The 20,823-nt window shown below is 37.2% G+C and overlaps 1 protein-coding gene across 1 annotated transcript in view; it reads right to left on the bottom strand.

Annotated features, from left to right (window-relative positions):
• Nucleotides 1-7,969: 7,969 nt before the first annotated feature.
• LOC136247657 (uncharacterized) overlaps nucleotides 7,970-20,823 on the bottom strand; it is a 31,543-nt gene continuing 18,689 nt past the window's right edge. Inside the window, exons 3-4 of the mRNA XM_066039478.1 lie at nucleotides 8,598-8,723; nucleotides 7,970-8,224 (exon numbers count right to left, since the gene is read on the bottom strand). Coding sequence (XP_065895550.1) covers nucleotides 8,103-8,224; nucleotides 8,598-8,723 — 248 coding nt within the window. The 3' untranslated portion in view covers nucleotides 7,970-8,102. The remainder of the gene's footprint in view (nucleotides 8,225-8,597; nucleotides 8,724-20,823) is intronic.

Here is a 20,823-nt window from a genome sequence, read left to right as displayed (position 1 = left end):
ATCTCGTTAACATTTTGAGTCACTGCAATATGTGATATATATGCACTGGCTAGCCAGTGCAAATATATAACATATCGCACTGACTCAAAATGGTAACGAGATATACACACTACTACCAGTGCGTATATGTAACCAGATTTGCGAAAAGGGGTCTTCCACACACATCCAGCTTTATAAACTTGGAAGACCATAACTTAGTGTTCAAGAAAGATACAAACCTGAAATTTTCTCCATCTCTTAACCTATATTGGTGCTCTTAGCTGACCACATTTCAAGTCAATACCTTTTTGCAATCTCAAGTTATGAGTCGTAAAAGTTCATAAATTGGATGTGTGTGGAAGACCCCTTTTCGCAAATCTGGTCACATATCTCATTAAGGCAACATGTATATCTTGTTACATACTGCCTTAATGAGATATATGCACTGCCACCTGTGCATATGTCTTGTTAACTTGAGACATTGCACACCTAATATAGGAGTGCACACTATATCCAGAAATCATCAGATTTCTTTGATGTTACACTGTTATCCTCTTCTCTTATATAAGGAATCAAGCAAGCTGTGATAGTGGGATTGAATTCTATCCAACAACTTGTGATTGTGGGATTCAATTTTAATGCATCAACAGTAGTCTGTTTTTTTTACTTTTGTAAATGTAGCAATTATAGTACCATAATTAACAGTAGTCTTTTAAAATTACTATAATTATTAGCAAAAATAAAATCAAACTACTCTTTGATGTATTAAAATTGAATCCCACAATCCCAGTTTGCTTGGCAAAATTCATACCCACAATCACAGCTTACTTGGTTCCCTATATAAGAGAAGGGTATAGCAACTAAAGATTTTGCCAATTAGGTGGGCCTATATTAGGCTTGTGTCAATTATGCCAGCATAATTTTTGGCATAATAGGGGATCAAAAGTATAAAGCGTAATGTTGGCATAATGTAGCATAATTAAGCGCATATTGGGAAAATTTCTGCCACAATAAGTATAACTTCTGCTATAACAGCCACAAATTCAATGGATAGCCTGTTTTGGATGGTGAAATGATTCTTGACAATGAGTAGAAAAATGGACTACAGTCTTAGCTACTACAAGTTAGCACTCGATGGAATGAATGATTTTCATTGTGGGTTTGAGTTCTATAGGACACATGTAGTCATGTACCAACTAGTACCAAAGCATGGCAAAGCAGTTTAGGTGAGCTTTAGTCATTGTATTTGGTATTATGTAAAGCGTCTCATCGTCTGATTTATAAAGTGTGATAAGATAATTACAATTATTGGAAGCTATATTGGAGACAATACAATAGAAGCTCTGATGATAGTAAAGTTAGTGTTGAGTCAGTATAGCTACTGAATGTCTGGACATTGAAAATAGTGAAGTCTCTGCAGGTCTGCAGTGAGACTGGGGTAAATATCAAACCAGGAAATATTTCAAAATTATTGAGATTCTCTAAGGCCAATGAAACTTGATTAGCAGTTTCGCGTCATCACCCGCATGCTTTTGATACACCCACATGGGATTTCATTATTGGAATTTCAGATTGAAATACTCTAATAGAGCAGTTATTTTTACTCTAATGAAGCAATCAGCTATACTCTAATGGAAAAATCATTTGTTATATGGATTAGTAACGTACTTTAGCTATTTAACGCAAGAGTAATCAATGTAGATTTCACTTTTTTTGGCAGAAATCTTCATGTTTGGGATGTGTGTTGTGCTTTTGGAAAATAAATAATAACCGTCCGCCCTCATCAAATTTTCAAAAATCTGAGCGAGAAACTGGTAATCAAGTTTCATTGGCCTAATAGAACAGTCATCGCATGGAACAGTGAGAACGACTGAGCAGTTGCTGTCCTTTGGATGCCAATCAGGACCGCCCAGAGAAATTAAGGGGCCCAGGGCAAAGAGTTAAAGTGGGGCTCCAGGACAAGGAGAGTTCCACTCTGAATCACAACCTCAGCCTAGTTGTAAGTTGAAGACGAAAAAAAAAGTCATTGTGTGCTGAGAATGACAATAGTTTCCCCTCACCAACTATATCTCCTTATTTATAAGCTTGCTACATTGCTCCTCTGAGAAGAATACTGTGACTGCTCTATTAGCCCGGGGAAAAATGCCCCAGTTTCCCCCGCCCGTCGGTGGCCCTGATGCCAATTGCTACAAAATCAGAAGAACAATCAGAAACCATGCATAGTATTTTCTACATACTTATTTGCATACAAAGCTACAAAGATATTAGACAAGAAAATCCTTATAGCTTTTGAGGGACTATAGATATGCATCCCTGCTCTAATATGCCTACCAACTCTGTAGCACATCCCAATTTTAAGCTATTGCTATTATTTGTATGTTGCAGTTGAATTGAAATTTCTCCATTTACATTCTATCATATGAAGAACTTCTCTGCACAAAGAAAAAGCACACAAAATAAAAACATAATGCATTTCTAAAAAGCATATAAAACAAGCATAATAGGCAAAGATTTGGGGAAATGCCAAAAAGCATAATAGGCAAATTTTGGAGCTTAATAGACTCAAGCCTAGCCTACATGCTAAAGTAGAACATATGAGTTATACCACGGGCACTCATGCTTTGCTTGTATATACGAACTCGCACTCGGGCCTGCAGCCCTTGTACTTGTGCATATATATCAGGCAAAGCACTCGTGCCAGTGGTATAATATTGCATATAATTAAGTACATTTACTGATAAAATCAGAATTAGTTAAAGAATTTAAAATCTTCTTCATCTTTTTCATCTTTCTGTGGTAAAGAAAAAAAGTTAGGTTAATAAAGCCCCAAAGCCAGCCATAGGCCAGCTTTGGGGTATACAAATACAAAAAGAAGTGAAATATAATCCAAAAAAAGAGTGTGGCCCTCAAAAAGGCAATGGTGAAAAAAGATATGAAATCCAAGGTAGCAGCCAAGAAATGGCTGTGATGGTAGGCTAATGATAAAAATTTTAAAAACAACAATTCAGGTGAATCTTGTGCCAAGACCAAGCGGCACCAAATTCACCTGAATTGTCGTTATTAATATTTTTACCATTAATCAACCATCACAGCCGCCACCTTGGATGTCACATCTTTCTTCACCATAGCCTTTTTGAGGGCCACACTCTTTTTTACAGCTTGGCTGTTTTGGATTATATGTGACCTGCTGAATGAAAAGCCAATTTGTTTCCATTTTCCTCGAACTTCATTCAATGACTTCTTTGTTGTCAAGAGGGAAAACAATGGGGTATCAAATTTTCAACCTTATCTGGTAAGAGCTTTCAAAGTTATAATGATAGACAACAAAAAGAGCAAAACAATCAATTTGTATAGAAAAAATACAGACGCTCATTTTATAATTGATCATTAGCCTCAAGTGCAACGGACTACAGAGTCAAACTTGTGTCATTCTGTTCATGGGGCATTCATCAAGGTATAGTTTTTGGTTCAGATATACCCATGCTATCAAAGAAGAGCTTAGAAGTGGCAACAAAGTTATGTTTTACTGCAATGTAAACAAACACATGTAACTCATATTTGATTCATGAATGAAAAAAAGATAGTCTTACGCTCCGTGAAGAGGCAAATCCAATGGCATGTTAGATATTTTATTTCATGTGCTCCTTCACTGTTTACTGTAGTGATTAAAACATATGTAAAAAAATTTATGTAGGATGCATCTTTTACCCAATGTCTGTATTTCAATGGCATAAAGCAAATAAGTTGGGTTATCGCTCAGTGGGTCACATATTAGTGGACACCTTACAGTGACGTAGCCAGGCCTTCAGGGAAGGGTGGGCACATTCGCCCACACATTTTACCCCATGCAACTAGCTAACCGACACAGAATGCAAGTCCATCCTTAGTGGATTCTACATATATGTGGTTTAAAACTGTTTCAAAAGTGCATAACTGTGTCTAATAATATGCTACGCTGCTGTTCCTGCAGCTTATTTCATTAGTCTAAGATACTGCATGAATGATATAGAAGCCAGAATGAAGACTAATTTGTTACTCCTTGTCTTGTTCTCTTTTTAACTCATCTGTACTTGTACACAACTCTTCATACTCTAGCCTAACTCCTGAGATAGTTTGTATGGTTTAATTCAGTCACCAATTTTCATCTCAACTAAACCGACTCCTAACACCAGAGAAATATACTGGATCCTCTTCTTCCTTGTGTTCCTCCTCTCTTCGTTGTCTATAATTTTGATCATGTGATGGTGTGTGTTAAATATAGAGTACTGTAACTACTTGGATCACATAATGTAATTATCAAGCTTTCTCAATATCAGCTGCTGAAAAATATTGTGCTTCCAAGGTATGCACTACTTTTCTCTGGTTATTAATAGCAGTAGCAAGTAGACACCGTTGTGTTTGAGAAATTTAGGTGGCCTACCCAGACCTGCCCTTGTCTACACCACTTACACCTTAAGGATACTTGTATATCACTAAGGGTACCTGTATATTAGTGGACACACTAAGGATACCTGTATAGTAGTGGACGCACCAAGGATACCTGTATATTAGTGGATGCACCAAGGATACCTGTATCCATACCTATATATTATTGGATACCCTAAGGTTACCAGTGTATTAGTGGATACCCAAGGGTACCTGTATGTATGTTAGTGGACATTCTAATAGTACATGTATATTAGTGGACACCCAAGAGACCCGTATGTTAGTAAAGGGGTACCTGTATATTAGTCTTATGTTAGTAAACACCCTAAGGGTATCTGTATAATTGTGACTACCCTAAGGGTACCCGTAAAATGGTGGACACTAAAGGTACCTTCAGAGGGACTATTTGTTTCATGATTACCTGAGACCTTCCTCCTTTTTAATAACATTTGTTGCATGGGCCAAATACGTAGTACTGTGAAGCACTTTAAATGCCCCTGTATATACTGTTTATCAAAGGTGTCTTGATGCAGACAAGGGCAAGTGAGTAGTGAGAATTTACAGTATGGTTTATATTATACCTGTAGTAGCCATAGTAATAGGCAACAAGTCATTGTATATAAAGCTGAATCTTACAACAAGTGTGATATCAATGTTGAAGAAGAAAAAGAATACTCAAACTGTACATTTTTGAGTGAAAATATTAGAGATCAGTTATCTGGTTATGAGCACAGTAACTGATAACTGGAAAATAACTGGTTGATTAATCGGTTAACCGCTAAAGTTTCACAGCTATTATTTATGAAGTCCTTTGTCATATCCACGAGACGTATGCATTATGTATAGTTTGTTTCTATGTCCTATTTTCTATGTGATTTCATATTCAGTACAAGTGTTAGGTTGCCTTCTGTCACATGTCCTAGATTTTTTACTGTTTTACTACCATGAAAGTTCAGAGACCAGAGCTATTTCAGCTGAATAGTGATGTCAGGAACTATATTATTGTCTTGTAGGTATGCTCTATTCTGTGCCATTTTCAGCAGTATGCATGCTGACAAGTGTGCATTTTTGACCAATAGTTTTGTATGTAACATCCAGAACTTGTTTAATGTATCATAGTATGTGACCCATGAAAAAACATCACCCAATAACCAGCCTCTTTTCCCTGATGACGATGAAGCAGTATTGGTTAGATAAAACTAAGCCCAAACAATCCTTCAGATTGACCCGAAATACGTTCAACAAGTTGCTATGAATTTTTGTTACAAAAATTATTAAATGGAATTTTCTACTGACTGACTGACTGACTGATTCCTTCAAACCAGCGTAACTCAATAGTGGCTAAGGCTATAGGCTTGATTTCTCACTGTTTGACATCATTTCAGCCTGACATGTGCCTTTTGGCATACCGCAGTACACAGAACCTAATTTTTTCCACTAAGTGCATGCATAACGATTCTGTATAGTAGCAATATATACTGTGCATAAAATTATATCACACATTTGTTTTAGAGAATGATGAAGCTGTAGGTTAAAGCTTGTGATGGACCACTTTAGCTGCTATGTACATTAGTGGAGCTGTCGAATAATTATGTGGAGTGCTCTTTACTTGGAGTTCTTTTAAAACAAGTTTTCCGTTGTAATGTGTACCTGAGCATTTACAACAGTTCAGGTATTTACATACATTTGTTTAACATGTGTAATTAACTATATGTTCATTGCAGCGTAGCAAAGTCAGTTCTAGGGAGGTTTGAAATTCCTCATAAAATTATCATACAAGTAAGTTTACACAACATGACATGTGCACATGCAAACACACACTACAACTGCACATGTACATGCATGCACACATGCACAACATGGTGAAGTAATATCGTGTGTATCACATGTAATTACAGGTGCAGCAAATTAACCTAATAAGTGCTGCATATTGTCATAGGTGTGCTAACCGTGCAAGAAAATCTGGATTTGTATGACTCTTAGAAAAAATTTTCTGGTGTTAAATGCTTTGCCGTATGAAAATGTGTGTGTATGAAATTATCACAACAAAGCTAGCTATATATAATGAATAATCTGTTTCCCATAATATAAGATGGGGTTTATACTAAAGAATAAGAGAGTTAGTATAATGCAAGACTATACTGAGATTATTATTATTATTAATAGCACTTTACAGTGACCAACACTGAAGGTCTGACAGCAACAAGTACTGCATGCAGCCTTAACCTAATTTCAAGGACTTAGACCTAGTGACTTGACTTACTGACTGATAAGGTGTACCAGAAAAGGGGCCAAAGTAAGGAAAAAATCCCTCCAACCCCAGGATTTGAATTGCAGGTCACCTAATGTCTAGTCGGGGCCACACTCAGTCTTCCTCCAGGAGGGATGGATTTTCTTCTAAAGTATTTGTATATAATAGTTTAAGCCATTAGATATACCATCTTATATTCCTCTTTTTGCACAGTGTACAGTGATCCAATTAGACAGGCTTCACTGTAACTATAGTTGAATCATTAATAATGCTGTACAATCACAAATGCAGTAAAATATGGTCCGACACGAGCAGGCATAACATGGATGGTGTATGACTTTGTCTCATGATACCCTGTCTTTGTGATGATCTTGAAAATATTGGGCTAACATTTTAATTCCTCTGATAATTTGTATAGATAATCCCACACATTTGATTGCAATTAGGAAATAATTGTACAAGTAATAATTATAGTCAAAATTGCATGAGTGGAAGCTGAGTGAAATTTTGGCTGTTACAAGTACGTACAATAATTCCCTAATTGCATGAAAATGTATATGGTTGTTATATTATTATATTGAGCACGCCACCCTTCATGCTTACGAATCTATAGTTCTGTGCGAATCAGTGTGACCATTAATCACTAGCTAAATTAATAAATGTATAGTGATAGTATCATTCTTTTAGCACTTAAAAGGTTTCTTAGTCTGATTGGCTATTTAGTTGTTGCACTTAAAGATTTCATAGGTCAGCAATTCTGATTGGTAACTCAAAAATCAATACTTGTTGCACTATAAAGTCTTCTCTATTATTATTATCGCTTTCTCGTTGCACTTAAATGGGTAGTTAAGTGATTAATATGTTACCATTGGTTGTTTTACAGTGCAATTATAGAAACAAACCATGTGGTTTGGGATTAACTGCACTTCTACTATCGGATAAAATGTATGGCAAACTAAATCACTATGTGATTAAACATGGATTACCCAAATACTAGAATTTACTGAGTTTAATATCCCAAGGAGAACCAGTACGTGGTTTTTGGTAGTCCATTATGGAGCAATATTCTTTTTGCGACATAAACTATAGACTATGCAAGATTCAACCCAAGATTCAACCACAGGCAATCATGCCTTGCCTAATATTAATTTATGCATTCATACCTGTAGTACAACTGTAGAACATGTACCAATAGTACTTTTATGTATTGACAATTACTATTAATGCTATGCAGTATTGTGCAAAAGCAAACAACTACATCTGTGTATACAAATGTATATTATATAACAATTCAGTGTCAATATTCAGCAGTCGTTGCACACCAAAGGGAACTTCTTACTGTACATGCACTGTGTCTACTGGTATAAAAGAACAAAAAGTGTGTGTATTGGTTGGGGTAACTAAGCTAAATAACACAACTGTTTATCAGTCCAGTTTAGAAGTCCAGTTAAACACTGATCATGAATGTTGAAACTTCGACAGTTCCTTCTATTTGACCAGGGCAAGTAGATATTATAGTGATTGCATGGCTTCCAGAACATAATCCTGTGTACCTTTTGGGACTTGTACCTGCAGCAATATTGTCACAAAATGTATTTGCATACATGTAAATTTAACTACAGGATTCAGCTAATCAATGAACTTATATATTACGTGGCTGTTTAGTTCTTTGCTTGTATACAGTAACATCAGTAAAATAAGCTTTATCAAGATACACAAACTTGAAAAAATGTTTCACAACTTTTAATTATTATATAGTTTATTGCTAAAAATAATCAGTTCTGGAAAAAAACTGGATGCAATAAGAAATGATAGCCAAACTGTGCCATGGTAAAAACAAATTAACATAGTCTTTCAGCCTAAACAATTCCATGAATTAGACTTTACTCTATACATGCTTACAGTATATATACATCACAGTAATTAGGTGCATTCTACTTACAAAGCACTGCTGCTCCAGAATCTAATTGACATTTGATAACAGCATCTCTGTGTAAAGAAAATGTTGCGGTTGCTGTATTTCCACTGGGTACAACTGTCACTGTAATCTTCCTTATATCTAAGCAGCCTAAACAGTAACAAGCACTAGTTAAATTTGGACAATAATGTCCGTCAGTGCAGCTCAGTCCATTATCAAAACATATGATAGTGTGTCAGCGGCCAAGCACAGCCAATTAACGCAGACACATGACAGATAAGACATAATAATAGTGCCAAACAGATAGTGCAGGCATGCGACAGACAAGTGTGCATTTTACAGGTACCAACAAAATTCCATTTTCATACATCCATAGCAGGAGGGTGCCTGAATGGAAATTTTTAGTTTTGCTGTGAAAACTCCGGGGAATTTTCTGTTTAAATTTGAGCAGAATCTGCTCTGCTATCACTGAGATACATACATGTGTCTCTTCAAAGTTCGTCTTAGTTCTTTTGTATTTTCCATTCGTATCAGTTAGAAAAATAATTGTTACTTGCACATACTTTAGGTTATTTACTTCAAATTGGTAGGAAGTAAGAGCATAATAATTCACATATACAGTCAAAATTTTGTACACATAGGATAAAGAAAAAGAAAGTTATGTGCAATTTTTGAAAAATGCAATGCCTCATGTAACTCTGTGTAGCCTCATGTAACCCAATGTCTTCTCATGTAACCATACCATGTCTAGCTTCATGTAACCAAATGTAGCCTCATGTAACCCAATGTAGACCCGTGTAGTTCTGTGCAGCCTCATGTAACCCTTTGTAGCCTCATGTAACTCTGTGTAGCCTCATGTAACCCTTTGTACCCTTATGTAACTCTGTGCAGCCTCATGTACCTCTGTGCAGCCTCATGTACCGCTGTGCAGCCTCATGCACCTCTGTGCAGCCTCATGTACCTCTGTGCAGCCTCATGTAAGGTACATGAGGCTACATTAGGTTACATGAGGCATGAGGCTACAAAGTGTTACATGAGGCTACAAAGGGTTACATGAGGCTGCACAGAGTTACATGAGACTACACAGAGTTACACAAGGCAAAACACAGGGTTACATGGAACTACACAGAGTTACATGAGGCAATACGCAGGGTTACATGAGACCATACAGAGTTACATGAGGCAATACACAGGAGGCTACACAGGGTTAAATGAGGCTACACTGAGTTACATGAGGGCTAGACAGGGTTACATGAGGCTGCACAGAGTTACATGAGACTACATTTGATTACATGGCGCTACATTGGGTTACTTGAGGCTAGACATGATATGGTTACATGAGGAGAAATTGGGTTACATAAGGCTACACAGAGTTACATGGGGCAATACACAGGGTTACAGGAGGCTACAAAGGGTTACATGAGGCTTTACGGAGTTACATGAGGCTACATTGGGTTACATGAGGTAACACTAGGTTACATGAGGCTAGACAAGGTTACATGAGGAGACATAGGATTACACGAGGCTACACAGGTTTACATGAGGCTACATTGGGTTACATGAGGAAACACTAGGTTACATGAGGCTAGACTAATGTTACACGAGGAGACATTGGGTTACATGAAGCTACACATGGGTTACATGAGGCTACACAGGGTTAAATGAGGCTACAAAAGGTTACATGAGGCTGCACAGAAGTACAGGATGCTACATTGGGTTTACAAAAGGTTACATGAGGCTCCAATGTAGTATCATGCAACTCTGTGCAGCTCATGTAACTTGGTGTAGCCTCATGTAACCTAGTGTAGCCTCATGTAATCCATGTAACTCTGTGTAGCCTCATGTAATCTAGTGTAGCCTCATATAATTATCCCTTTGTAGCCTCATGTAACTGTACATGTCAGTCCCATGCAACCTTGTGTAGCCTCATGTTACCAAGTGTAGCCTCAAGTAACCCAATGTATAGCCTCATGTAACTCCGTGTAGCCTCATGTAACTATTTGCAGCTCTATGTAACATCGTGTAAGCCTGTGTAGCTTCATATAACCCTATGTATAATTTCTGTGTAGCCTCATGTAACCCTATGTATCCTTATGTAAATTTTTGCAGCCTCATGTAGTACAGTTTAGCCTCGTGTGACCCATTGTAGCCTCATGTAACCCCGTGTAGCCTCATGTAATCCAGTGTAGCCTCATGTAACCCTGTGTAGCCTCATATACATCATCCAGTGTAGCCTCATGTAACATTGTGTAGCCTCATATAATTATCCCAATGTAACTTTGTGTAGCTTCATGTAAACCAATGTATCCTTATGTAACACTGCATATAACCTCATGTAATCCTGTGTAACCTCAGGCAACTCTGTGTAGCTTCATGTAAGCTTGTGTATAGCCTCATGTAACCCAGTAATGCCTCAGTGTAGCCTCACGTAACCTTGTGCAGTATCCTGTAACCCAGTGTAGCTTAATGTAACCCAGTGTAACCGCATGTAACCATGTGTAGTATCATAAATCTTTGTAGCTTTAATGCAACCCAATGTAGCCTTATGTAACTCTGTGTAGCCTCGTGTAACCCTGTATAGCCTGTTGTAGATGTTGATTGCAAGGTTTGTTAAGATTAACGATACACTAATGTACATTAAGTAAATAATTTAATGGTTTAACAAATAATGTTCATGGTTTAATAAATAATGAAAAGTACTATATAAATCTTGTCATTTTTGGGTAAACAATATCAAGAAAAATTATTTCCATTTCTTTTTTGGCAATGTAAATTAAAAACCTAAATTTTGATACAAATGGCATTTCAAAGTTCAGGTTTTGTGCCAAAATGTGTAACAGGACAACAAATGGCACATAATAGAGAAGATGCTAGTCATTATCTTGTCATTTGAGCATTGTATATTAAATAATGTAAATTATTTATTTAAAAAGAGTCATTATTTATTTATGAAAATGTACATATGTATAAACCATGTACAGCAAGCATATATAACCTAGTTTTTTATACTTATTATATTGTTATAATTTTGATACAAATGGCACCCCATACCTGGCTGCTCAATACTGGCTTTTTCCAATTTATCCACATCAGTGTTAACAAAAGGGAGTCAGTGCATATTCCACTTGAGGCCTTGAAATTCCATTTGAGGTCTTTCTTTGTCATTGTTAATTGTTTGCGCCTTTACTTCTCTACTTAAACAGTCACTTAAGTTATGGCTTTCTTAGCTATGTTTGATATATGTGATGACCATATGACAATGTCTTATTCAGCATGACCATAAGGTAAAGATGCTGATCAGTGCCTTGTAGGATAGAATTATTAAATGTACAGTGGTAAACTATTTAGTGTTAGGGATCTGCTACATCGAATTAATGCATAATTTGTCACATTTAGTCTAAGCTGCCATATTTTCACCCAATCTTATTCTGATATTAAGGTCTAGTTCTTGTTGGAGAATGATGGACTGGAGATGTAATAATTCTGTACAAAAGAATATCTTCCACAAAGATTTGAAAAGGTGGCTTTATATCAGAAATGATTATTGAAGATAAAAGGAATGGAATGTTAGAACTTAGAACCACAAAAAGCACATCCCACCCATGAGTTTGTCATTGTGGCATAAAAATAGTTGCCATGTACTGCTATTACAGTTGCAGTTTGAGACTGTGGATAGGCAGACAGTGAGGCAGGCAGAACAAATTACGAGTTTGACAATTAAAAAAAATTCTATAGCCAGATTCCTGCACTATTAAAATATTTTTTAATGCTGTATTAATATTGGTGCTGATTGGAGTGATACTATTCCTTGAAGATGATTTTCGTATAATGTGTCTATGCTATATTAAACACAAAAAGAGAAATACATTGCATAATTAAATATTCAGGTTCTAGACCAACTTGCTTGCTGGATCTTGCAGACTCTGATGTTGATGGTGGTGAGACCTTGAACCTTGCAAACACATTATTTGAAAAAGAAGCAAGTATATAAGCGAACATATACCTAATCCGGTATAATGTCTGACGGTAAGGATGACCTCATTTTTCAGAAGTTAGTGTAGCAAGCCATTTGCATTGCTGCTGTTCTCATTCCACCACAACAGGAGGACACAAATGGAGAGAAAACACCCTTAATATTTCATGAACTCACTCGCTTTTTGTCAGGTTCAGCTTGGCGAAAGTATTGAACCAATGGTGAGGAGGCATAAGAGGAGTGCCAAAGGGTTAAACGCTTTTATATTAAAATTGCTATTGTCCTATCCTGTCTCTTAAAGCAGTGTCTTTAGCATTAGCAGACCTGTAATGGAACTGCTCTTGTGACAAAAAAAGGTGGTTTAGTGAGAACATTGTGACAGACAGACAACACCGCTTCTGTGATATCATGAAATACATATAGGAAAACCACCATCATAGGGGCGGCGCCACCAGTCTGGTTGATCAGGATTCAACCTGACCATTTTTTTGGAAATATCGAGATACTCTAATATGGCAGTTAGATATTTTAATGGAGTAGTTGGTTACCTTCTTTTTTGGATGCCACTGCTGTTGTGATCGTTGGTTAAATATATCTCCAGATACATGGGGGAGACCCTCACATGTTGTGTGTGCTTAGTGCAATTTGTCCTACAATGCATGCATCCACTGTACAATAATTGCTTAATGCCAAGCTGCACTTCAAAACTTGTTTCTCCAGCCCTGGGAATAACTTAAAGCATGTTCAACAGTCATAGGTTCCCCACAAATACAACTTGAAGGTAGAGAAAAGGACTGCCAACCATAACAAAGACAAAAGGGATCACAAAATGCTAATTCATGTAAAGCATAGCCATGATCTGATAAAGGAAGGGTGGTAAGCCAGTTAGAGGAGCCTTTCCAGGGGTGAATCCAGGGGGGAGGGGGGGGGGGGGGGTAGGGAGGCCAGTGCCCCCCCCCCCCCCCCCCCCCCCCCCTTCAGAATTTTTTATAGTGTTGCTCATTGAACGTAGCTAGGCACTTTAGACATAATTCAAACATTTTTATGCAGTTTATGACTATGTATAATATAATAAATCTGTCTCTAGCAAATGATTACCCATATTGACATAGCACAAGGGGAACTAGGTGGGATAGAGCACCCTATACGTTCAGAAATCGAGATACTCTAATAGAGCAGTCATTTACTCTAATAAAACAGTCAAGAGTAACATAATTATAAAACACTGTTTATCATTTTGAACAACTAAAGACTTGTTCTAAATTGAGTTAATGATTCTATCCACACACTAGTGACTATATTTAGAAATTCTCTGGAGATGCAGCTGCACACAAAATGCCAGGATTATCTAGTTTTTGTGATGCTTGTACAGGGGACCTTTGCTAATTCTAAAATATTCAACTTAATTTCAGTCAAAATTAGCACCAAAATCATTCTCAAAAAGTAAAATTTTCAAAATTTCTTATAGACTTTATAGCTACTAACAATTCAGTAGCTTCCAGTATTGAATTTTCATAAGCATTTACAAATTTTAGTCAAAATTGCCACTAAATTCAATCTCACTATGTTAAGTTTTCAAAATTTCATTAGGGCAAAATTTCATTAGGGAGCAGTTTAAACTAATTCTCTGTTTTTTTAACTCAGTATATCTTTCAGTGTTTGAACTACATGTATATTCAATCAAAATTGTTACCAAATTCAATCTCAGAATGTTATTTTTCAAAATTTCTTAGGGAGCAGCCTGGGCCTTTACACTAAATCTGGTTTTTAACTCAGTAGCTTCCAGTATTTAAATTGTCAACAAACTTCAGTTAAAATTGCCACTAAATTCAATTTCAGAACATTAAATTTTCAAAATTTCCTTAGGGAGCAGCTGCAGCCTACAGTATGTCTTTACAGTGACACTAATTCTGTTTGTTTTTTTTTAATTTTATTAAGGCTTTACAGCACAAGTGCTGAAGGTCTGTAGGACACCTGGTCCTACAGCTTGTTAAAGTTGTTACAGAAACTCAGTATCTTCCAGTGTTTGAACTATCAACATATTTAAGTCAAAATTGTCACCAAATTCAATCTCAGAACGTTAAATTTTCAAATTTTCCTGGAGGGGCATGCCCCCAGACCCCCCTGGAAAGCTCATGCTTCGCATTCCGCAGAGTGTGCTTCGCACACTGTGGAGTGACTTCTACCTCTGTGCCCCCCTTAGCAAAATCCTGGATCCGCCCCTGCTTTCTCACTAAAAATTAACTTTGAGCATTGTAATTTGGGTAAGAGTTGATTATATGCATCTAACAAAAATGATCATGGTTGCTTAACGCTTGCTGTTTAGCACCTAGCTGAAGATGCTGTTTAGCACCTACTCTTAAGCACCTAGCTGAGCTCCAAAACATCAATAAAAGGAATAGAAGATTGTTCCAAAATAAGATCCACCTATGGAGTAATTATACTTACTGAAGAAGTAGACGAATAATTAATAATTTGGATGGATTAATTATACGCAAACCACCAAAATTAATTTAGGAGGAAGAGACAGCAAGTCACATTCAACATCATTAAATCCACGCTGCCCTTTCAGGTTGGGCTATAACTTAGTATGAATCATCTCCTCCAAAAGACAAAGTAACATTTTAATCACCTACATGTATATGCAGGAATATCTTACCCATAAAACCATGTGTAAATGCAGCATAATACTGCATGTGGCTGAGTCACTAACATGTCAGATAAAAAACCACTAGCTTGTGTTTCCAAACTAAAAATTTTTTTGACAAAATGTCACCCTGTAGAAATTTCAGCTACAAATTAACAAGTCACCCTGTATATTTCAGCCATGTTTCAAGTCACTCTGTAGAAAGGTCATGCAGTACAATTAAGTCACCATGTAGAGATTTCAGCTACAAACAAGTACTCCCTTAGAGCATTCAGTTATGTAAAAAGTCACATAGATAGTTCAGCTACTTTATACATAACACTCTGTACAGGGTTCAGTTACATAACAAGTCACCGTAATACCTACATAATAATTATAATTTTTTTGTGTATAGTTTCAAATTTATAACAGACACAGAGTTATACGTTAGTTTCAATGATTTTTATGCATAGTAAAGAAAAAAAGTTTAAAAAGTAAGCTTCAAATTTGGCTTTGTGGCTTGCAAGAAGTGATATGTACAGAGGGTGTATATCAAAACAGCTAAGCTCTGAAAATAGGATTCATATGTCCCTCCAAAATAAGCCAGGGTGAAAAATTGTGAAATCAAAGGTGGCAGCCAAGAAATGGTTACATCTCATTCATTTGTAATGATCACCTTCATCATTAAAATGATTGGTATTAGTATCATTGCAGCTACAGTATTTCTTGATTTCCACCTTTGATTTTGTAACTTTTTCACTCTGGCCATTTTGGAGGGCCGCTCCCTTTGGCTGTTTGGTATAAATAATAATTATAATTTTTATTCTGTATTGATTATTATTACACTATGACATCTCAAGTGAAAGAAATCCTAAATTTAGCGATTATTTTTTCAAGTGCACCACCTTCAGTGATATAATATAGCAAAACATGTATACATGATTTCCAAGGACTACTACCAATATATATGTCAAGCAGATTGCTTGCTCAGCAAACAGTCAAATTTGTGACTGCAAACTAATCTGGTGAGTAAACTGTTCCTGATTTCAAAAAATTGCATGGCATTGTAGAATAGTTCAGGACATCACAAACATTTGCGATGTAGTGATATTTGTGTACAACCTTAATTCAGAATGCTATTGGCCTGACATGTGCACGTGGTGTCTGGACTCTTTCTAATAACATACATTCATTCTAAATGATTTATTACATTTGATTGTATACCATAACTCTCTCATCCTTTACCTTATTCACAACAAAACGAAACAGCAATTAATGTAGTTTCATTCTATGTACAGAGAATTGGAGCATACAATATCTAATGGAGATTTAACCACCTATCATTATTGCTTTCCAAATGGCTTCAATACATATTTATATATGTCCACAGCATCCAATCGTCATGTCTTACACAATTAATACTTAATAAACTGGTCTAATGTTTACTTTAAAAGTTGAAAAGCCAGCAACTCAGCACTGTATGCGAAACATAATGATTGGATGAAAATTTGGTCACAAAAATTAATGGTCTAAAATAAATTTTAAATTCTTAATTGCATATTTTAAACACAAATGCATATTGAAGTCATCAATGTGTAAAAATTATCATGTGGACATTTTATGACGTTCTGCAGAAAATTTGTAATGAAAGTTACAGAATACAGATGCTGGCCAAGAGTTGTTTTGTTAAGTACCATTATATTTAGGTTCCGTTGCCACCTACACTACTACAGATATTGTAAGGAAGTATAGTAGAAATCATGAATAAATTAATTGTGATGATAGTGCTGATCCACTCAGTGTAAAACTGTATTTCTACTAGCTATATGTGTCACAATGATGAATCATAACCTGCTAGTGATCACAGGTATAAATGAAAGATCCTATGCATTAAAAACTCAACTTGATAAAAGGTTTTTATAATATGTGACTGTCTCAGCAAAAACCCGACTTGTTCGCACAATTAAAAAAATCTTTTTTATTCACTTAACAATATCAGCAGTGTCCAAGGAATGGACCACCAAAGTTTCAGCCTTCTGTGATGTGTAGTTTTGGAATTATAGCGCTAGACAGTAGGAAGAGCAAGATAATCGATTTGTACAGCGACTATACTGAAAATAAACTACAGGCGCTTACATTCGCATCCATAACGTCTGTTTGGATTGGTCTACAATATTGCAATTTGGCTTAAAACGTTCACCATGGATCAGCACATCAGCCAAGGTATAGTATTAGCCCTGTAGATACTTGCGCAAATGGATATGAAAGCGGTTTCGTAGAAGAAACGATGACAATCTTGTTTACGTTTAACGCATCGTAAACAAACGCATGTTACACACATACTGTTGTAGCTAGGGAAACGAAATAAAGATTTTCAAACTCTTCATGAACAGACGAATAAGATGGTATATAGTTTTAATCGATTTGAGTCTTCCTTCTTCGAGTACTGGCTCGATAAAAACTTGCGTAATTTTTTTGTAGCATGCGTAATTTTACGAATCATTTTTAAATTTCAATTTTCTCAATATACGCATGCTTGCGCGAACAAGTCGGGTTTTTGCTGAGACGGTCACATATACTTTATCACATCATACTATATGACATCTAATTCAGTCATTTATCTGTCGTATGTTTTAGTATTATTTAATGCACTAGACCTTTCATTGTACTTGTGGCTAATTAATAAAGCAAATGAAAGGCAGCTTGCAGTTTTTTATTGTATAGTAGCTCAAATTGTAGTAAAAAAAATCAAGCTTTGGAACAAAATTTTTGCCATAAATCCCCATAATAATAATAATAATTAATAAATTAAGGAGTCATCATTTTGATTTGTCTGCACAGGAATTTAGGGATACACTTGCTTTGCGTTATAGAAAGCCGTTGTTAAATTTACCACCAGTTTGTGATGGTTGTTGCTCTCTTTTTAGTGTGAAACATGCCTTAGATTGTCGTGTAGGTGGCTTGGTTTGTCAGAGACATAATGAGGTGCGTGATGCAATTTGTGATCTAGCTTCATTGGCTTGGGGACAGGTTCAGAAGGAGCCTGTGGTTTGCGAAGAAAAGATGGATGATCCATCTTCTGAGACCCTGATTGCTGATGTAAGAATTCGTGGTGTTTGGCAGTCTCAAGTTGATGCTTTGTTTGATGTTCGGGTTGTTGACACAGATGCTCCTTCATATCAATCTCGTTCACCTCAGGCTGTCCTTCGTACTGCTGAAGTTGAGAAAAGGAGGAAGTATGGTGCTGCTTGTTTGGTGCGTCATGCCAGTTTCATGCCTCTGTGCTTTTCTGTAGATGGTTTATTTGGCTCAGAGGCTGATTATTTTTTGCGCAGGCTTGCAGACTCTCTATCAGTTAAATGGGAAAAGAATTATAGTGTTGTGATGGGATATGTGAGGGCACGATTATCATTTGCAATTAGTCGAGCAGCCTTATTATGTGTGCGTGGATCATGAACGAAATGGAGATCACTAAGTTTGCCAGATGGAGCGGCTATTGATGAGACATCTTATTGACAGTTGTGACAGATATATTCCTTTTTGCTTAATTGTCATATTTACTGTTGTTTCATTGTGTGTATGCTTTAATGTGTTTTAAAAGGTGAATAATAATAATAATAATTTGTAAGCTAAGCATTAAGTATATAAGGACCTACCTACACTACTACAGGGTATATTTAAATTTAAACACATATTTTATATGTAGATATTGTATGGAAATATAGTATAAATATTAAATATGCATTGATAAATTGTGTGTGGGGCTCCATGGTACTGATCCACTCAGTCTAAAACTGTATTTCTACTACACTTGGTCGTTATTTTTGTCACAATGATGAATTATAACCTACAGTACAAGTAGTTAGAGAATACGGATGATAACCGGAACATTGACATATAAATAGACTGAGATGTATCATTGTGTTAGTTGTGCTTGTCATTGATTTCGTGTCCAGTTGACAATAAATTATTTAAACTGTGTATGCGATCAAATAGGGGTGCTCCTTATTCTCTATGACAAGCACAACTCAACGCTCAGGGTGACGGCTGTCTGGCGACTGGCTTCCTCAAGACCGGGACGAAAAGCTTGGCAATCTACCTGGAGAAAGGTCAGCTGATCCAATTAAAGAGCATCGCTATTGTGAAGAGATGCCTGCCATCCGGTGCCCAATTGAAGGTTGCGTGTACCAAACGCCGGATGTGGACCCTGTGGTGGCTGCTGCCCTTATTACAACACATGCGAGCGTCCATGCTGTACCCCACCCTGTTGTTCCTGCGGCGAAAGCTGAAAAGGTGAAACGCCCGTGTGTATCGTCTGCTGGAACGACGGAAGAATGGCAGTATTTTCAATCCAGATGGAGCGACTATGTGAGAGCGACTAACTTATCAGGTGTGCACAAAGTGATCCAACTACTTGAATGCTGCGATGACCAACTACGAAGGGACCTTACTCGAAATGCTGGAGGAACTCTTACGGGAAAGTCAAAAGAAGAGGTACTTGCGGCTGTGAAGACCCTGGCAGTCAGGGAGGAGAACGTTATGGTTGCCAGAGTGGCGCTCCACAATATGAAACAAGACAGAGGTGAACCAATTCGTGCTTTTGGAGCTAGACTTCGAGGGCAGGCCAGTGTATGTAAGTTCATACAAAAATGTACAAATTGTGACACTCATGTAGGTTATACTGAAGCCATACTGCGGGGCGTGTTGTGCCGGGGTATGGAAGATGCTGAGATTCAGCTCGATCTATTGGGTGATAAAAACCAGGACATGACCTTTGAACAAATGCTTAGATTTATAGAAGCTAAGGAAGCTGGTAAGAGGTCAGCTACCCAGCTCCTTTTGCCACACGCAACTGATGCCATTGCTGGCAGTACATATAAGCGTCAGAAAAGGGATGCTGCGGAGAGACCACCAAGGGAGCAGGATTCATGCTCATATTGTGGGAAGAGAGGTCATGGAAAAAGTGCACCCGCACGTCTGAGACGTAGAGAATGCCCAGCATATGGCACAGTTTGTGGCCATTGTGGCAAGGACCATCACTTTGAAAGTGTCTGCAGAGCAAAAGTCAAGGTCAGAGTGGATACCACTAATGAGAGTGCGATATTTGACGCTTTATGTGAGTTAACAATACAGCATAATTTGACATCTGTTTCCCTAGATCATCATGTTTATGATCAACCATCAAACAAATGGTTGCGGCGCCCATCAAAGCCCCAGCCATTTGTCAGGTTATCAGTGAGAGTGGAGAAGGATGACTACAAACGTTTTGGGTTTCACTTATCCTTCTCACCAAGCAATATTCTAATTGATGCCATGGCAGACACAGGGTGCCAGAGTTGCTTGGCAGGGCTCAAGCTGGCTGAGAAGTCAGGACTTTCCTGTGAGGATCTCATCCCGGTTAACATGTGGATGCATTCTGCCGACAATCGTGACATCCCGATTCTGGGTGCTACGATTTTTAGGCTATCTGGGAGGGACCGATCAGGTGGTGAGAGGTTGACTCGACAGATGGTTTACATCACCAACAATACAGATAAGTTCTTTCTTAGTCGGGAAGCTTGTATGGACTTGGGTATTATACCAACTCAATTTCCAATTGTAGGTGAGATACCTCCACGGGTGGATCACCAGGTACTTGGTATTGACCATAC

The sequence above is a fragment of the Dysidea avara genome, chromosome 1, assembly GCF_963678975.1.
Source record: "Dysidea avara chromosome 1, odDysAvar1.4, whole genome shotgun sequence".
Taxonomy (NCBI): Eukaryota; Metazoa; Porifera; class Demospongiae; order Dictyoceratida; family Dysideidae; genus Dysidea; species Dysidea avara.
Note: the sequence above shows the minus strand (reverse complement) of the source record. Positions and strands in the feature narration are given on the sequence as shown.